The following is a 4810-nucleotide window of genomic DNA, read 5'->3' as shown; positions in this document are numbered from 1 at the left end:
AGGCGGTGTGGACAGACACCTCTTCTTCCCTCTACCTGGCGTCGCTTTGTGCCTATATAGCAGAGGCCCCTTCCCGTTTGGTACGCCCATGTGCTTCCCCTCAGCAGCCATAAATCATCTTTTATGGCAAATCGCCTTCAAATTTTCTCTTATGGCCGACTTCAGTGAGAGCCGCTAGGGTAGGGGGGGCGGATTGCAGGCGCGCCGGCAGGGCGCTCGGGCAGGGCCTTCCGCGTTGACCCGCAGCGGCCGCCCCGACACAGGGCAGGCAGCGAATCGCCGGCGCGGGCGGCGGGGAACGCCCAGCGCCAGTGTGGCCGCCTTGCAGGCAGGCGAGCCGCCGCGTCCGCTAGGCTCCGCGACTCCGGCTGAGCCGGACGGCTCCCTCTGCGCCGCACGAGGGTCGGACGTGGCCGCCGCGGCTCGCGGGCCTTCCCCGCGCCAGTGCCGCCCAACTGCCGCCGAACCTTCTGGAAACGGCGCCCTAGCGCGGCCCTCGCAGCCGCCGCCGCCGATCCAGGACGTCCGCTAGAGCCAGCGGAGGCCTTGGCTGCCCGGGGAGCGGGGCGAGGGGCGGGGTATGCAGGGGGGCGGGGCCCGCTCGAGGAGGCCGCGCTCGATTCGCCCCCGGCGCGCAGACCCCGCCTCTCCGGCTCCATGGCTCCGCCTCCGCCCTCCCCCTCCATGGCGCCGCCCCGGCTCATTCATTCCGCGCTCGGCCTGCAAGACACCTGCGCTCTCCCGCAGCCGCCGGTTGCCGCGGTCGCCGCCAGCATGTCGGACCCCGCCATCGAGACGCCGTCCGCCATCCAGATATGCCGGTAAGACAGGAACTTTCGCGGCGTCGGCCAGGAACGCCCGGCGCGGCCCTGGGCCTGTTCCACCCGCCCTGCGGTCCCAGCCAGCAGATGCCGCCCCCGCCCAGCCCGCGGTCCCCATCCTGTGATGCCGGGAGGGACCGGGCAAGGGTCGTCCTTCGCTCTTCTGGAGTCAGAGTGTGTCTGGCGATGCCGCAGAAGCCGGGCTGCCTCGCCAGCCCCTCCCGCCGGCCTCCCGGCAGGGCGGCGGCCGCGGACACAGGCTGTTGGGCGAGGAAGGGGGCAGGGACAGGGTCCTGCGTTGAAGGTCGGTGCACAGCCCCCAGTCCTATCGCCTGTGAACCTCAGCCCAGTGGTCCCGCTTGGCCTCTGGAGGGTTCAGTATTGTTACCTTGGCGGTTATGTAGAGCCAACCAAAACCCCCGGAGATGGAGGGCGGGTACCCAGAGCCGCGCGCGCCCATCGGTGGGAGGGGGCTGCGGATGTGATGTTCCTTTCAGTGGACTGTCTCGGTTTTGAGAGAGTAGGTATACACAAGGAAGAACAGATAATACTCTTGTACTCAAACAGTTTGCTGCAAAGAAAAGGAAATGAGTTGTCCACTGGGCCCGAAAGCGTCTCACACAATAGGGGCAAAGGGTTTTCTAAGCGCACCGCCCCCCCCGTCCCCCACCCAGCGTCCTTCCTCCAACGGGTGCTGAGTAGATGGATGTAGGCCCCCAGAGGAAGCTGGAGACATGAACTAGCTCAGTTTCCCATAGGAGATGGGAGGGCAGCCTCAAGGTTACTCTGCAGTTTCCTTCGGCAGAATCGGATGCAGAGGCAAGCCTGCACTTGGGGAAGGAAGCTGGACTTTCAGTCTCTGGCTGCCCAGGCACTATGGCCTGCAACTGGTCCTATCCTGCTTAATGAACCACCGAGAATGAGAGCTGCTTCCTGTTTTGGGGATGAGTTCCTCGAGTTTGGGGGTTAGGCAGCACACTGACCTTGGATCAGAGCCAGGTACAATGGAGGCAAGTTACTTTCCCGTGGATGTTGAGATCGCCCTGGAAGGCTGGATAAATAGAGCTCCTGGACCCTGCCCCCTGTCTTGTCTTCTGGCCTCACGGAGATCCTTTCTCAATCTCAAGGTCAGTTTTGACTTTTCCAGAGAGGGAAAGTCTTTCTTTGATCCCTGCTTCATTTGCTTTGTTATTGGCTCTGTGGCTGTCCTGGCCCCACCCATTCTGGAGTTCCCTGGGACAAAGATAATAGAAGTCACTGATGTTTGGAGACAGAGGGTCTGGACCAACCAGGCCTTGAATTCAGCTGCTGGGTATTGGCTGGGGGCCCTCGGGCTTCACTATTGTGCCTGTCTGATCTCAGTTGGTTTGCCCAGATAGGGGACCTCCACCCCTACGGGTGTGGAGGAGGAAGTGGAGGTGCCAGGAGACTGAACTATAAGGTCATCTGGCTCCAAGAGCTCCAGGGGCATCTCCCACCCAGGTCTTCTGATTCCAGATCCAGTATTCTTCCCACCATGCTCTTGAATAAAGAAAATACTGATTTAAATCTACCTGTGGCAGGCTAGGCTTTTATTTACCTCTTCTGGATGAAGAATAGTCACTCTGTACGTATTATCTTTTTTCAACCAGCTTCTTAGAGTGAATGGATTTTTGTATAGCTTTAGATACTTCCATCTATCCCAAGCATGTATGTGCATGATTTTTCTTACTCATGGTACCTACCGTGCTGCTTCTCACTGTCTCGATCCACAGTGGCATTTTGTCTTTAAGAGGCTATTTGGCAGTGGGACTCCTGAGCAGGGTGCCTGGCTGAGGTGGAGGTGCGCCTCAGGTGCAGAGCATGACTGCCAAAGTGGAGGCTGTGAAGAGGGCAGTGTCACATGGGCTTGATCTGAAGAAGCCACAGGACCCTGAAGAGCAGTTATACTAGAGTGGGGAGCCTTTAAGGACATCTGAGCTGACACCCAGAGTTGAAAGAGGAGCCTCCTGGCCTAGCACAGCCAAGCCCATGAATTTAACAAGGCTTCACTGGACACTGCCAAGAAGCAGAGCACCTGGAGGGGAACCGACACACGGAAAATTCAGTCACTGCCATCCTAAACAATGAGAGTGTCACATGTCCCCAGTTCTGACACTGTTAAAGGAATAGGGGTTTTAAGGCCAGGCAAGAGCGGGGGTCAAAGGCAGCTCTGCAAGCCTAGGCCTAGGGGGCAGATTCAGCCTCTGCCTTTTGCTATCTGTGTGACCTAAAGTGTGCTGCTCATCCTTTCTGTGGCCCCCTTTTCTCATGGTTTGTTCTGACGTTAAATAAAAGAGTATGTAGCTAGTGTTTGGCATAAATGGCTGGCATATTGTAAGTCAGTGGAAGCTGTTTGTTTTTTTTTTTTTTTTAAGGGGGGGCAAGCTCAGGAAGCCCAGGGCTTGGGTTCCTATCACAGCTCTGCCTCTTATAGGCAATGTGTGGCTGTAGGCATCGTATTTAACCTCTCTGAACCTCGGTTTCCTTATTTGTAAAACAGAGATAGTGATGGTGCCTGTCGTAGGATTATTGTGAGAATTAATACCTTTACCCCAGTTCCAGTCATGTGTAATTGTGAACTTACAAAAAGAACAGGTCTCCCTTGAGAGCCCCACCTTTGGACAGCCAGGCAGCTCCTGTGGGGTGTTGTCCTCTGTTTGTTTTATTACAGCCGTAAAGAGAAACAGGTTCTGGGACAACCCTTTAAAGTCTCGGAAGAACATTTTTACTTAGGTTTATTTTGAGCAATGTTAACTAACATTTAGTTAGTGAATTACTTTTTTCTTGGACTCTTGAGTTCTGTGAGACCTGGAAGGACTTTAGATAAGGTCCCTGAGCCTAGCTTTTTACTTGACAGATGGGGAAAGTGAGGGTCCCAGAGGTTGGAGCTCTTGACTGATGTCAGCCCTGTACTTGGAATGGCTGAACAATTGGTGGGTGGCTTTCCTGTCTGGTGACGTGTTGTGGTCTTCCTCACTGCTGCCCAGGCTTGGGTTCATATTCTCATAAGGCCTTATCGTGGCATCTGCCTGGGCTCCTACACATTCTCTGAGTGTTTGTCAGAATAAAGTTGAAGGATGTGGCATGTAACAGGTTGTCAGAGTGTGACTTTGTAGAGCAGTGCTGTCCACTAGAACTTTCTATAGTGGTGGAAATGTACTGGGTCTGTGCTGTCCAGTATGGTAGCCATTAGCCACATGTGTCTGTTGAGGGCTTGAAAGGTTGGCTAGGCCATGGAGAAGCTGAATTAAAAATTTTTTATGTAGAGACAGGGGTCTTGCTATGTTGCTCAGTCTGATCTCCTACTCTTGGCTGCCCCTGATCCCCTTGGCCTCCCAGAGTGCTGAGATTCTATGGATGGGCCATTATACCTGGTTGGAACTGAATTTTTAATTATGTCAATTTAAATTGCTTTAAATACAAATGTAGATCGTCACTCATGGCTGGTGATTCCCTTATAAAATGCAGTGAAATATGTAGAGGAATTTAAAAATCAGAATGGATTGGAAGTCCTGGGGTGGGTTTCGTAAAGGAAGTTCTGGAGCTCTCTGGAGACTGCAGTCAGCTCTTAAGCATGCTGACAGAGAGGGACCTTGGGGTGGACACTGCCCAGCAGGCTGGTAACTTGGAATCCTTCGTTTGTAGATGAGTGTGTGAGATCTATGAGGGGGAGGGGTTAATTGTTATTAATTAATTTTTTGGCTTGCTGTTCTCTACTGTGAAGTTTCCTGGGATCAGTGGCGGCTTTGTACCTTGTGGTGCTCTGAATGCCCAGTGCCTGGTGTTGAGTGGATTGTGCCAATCAATATTAGTTGATTGGATGTGAATTTAAGTATGTTACAGGGTTGGAATCTTTATTTAAGAGACAGAGTCTCGGCTCGGCGCCTATAGCTCAACCGGCTGAGGCGTCAGCCACGTACACCTAAGGTGGCGGGTTCGAATCCCCAGCCCGGACCCGCCAAACAACA

At 54.3% G+C, this 4810-nt stretch overlaps 1 protein-coding gene across 1 annotated transcript in view; it reads left to right on the top strand.

Annotated features, from left to right (window-relative positions):
* Positions 1 to 333: 333 nt before the first annotated feature.
* The window catches only part of ACOT7 (acyl-CoA thioesterase 7), an 89807-nt gene continuing 85330 nt past the window's right edge, over positions 334 to 4810 (top strand). Inside the window, exon 1 of the mRNA XM_003793227.3 lies at positions 334 to 821. Coding sequence (XP_003793275.1) covers positions 658 to 821 — 164 coding nt within the window. The 5' untranslated portion in view covers positions 334 to 657. The remainder of the gene's footprint in view (positions 822 to 4810) is intronic.

This window comes from Otolemur garnettii, unplaced genomic scaffold (assembly GCF_000181295.1).
Source record: "Otolemur garnettii isolate 467f Iridium unplaced genomic scaffold, OtoGar3 scaffold00067, whole genome shotgun sequence".
Lineage (NCBI taxonomy): Eukaryota > Metazoa > Chordata > Mammalia > Primates > Galagidae > Otolemur > Otolemur garnettii.
This window is presented reverse-complemented; position numbering and strand designations above follow the sequence as displayed.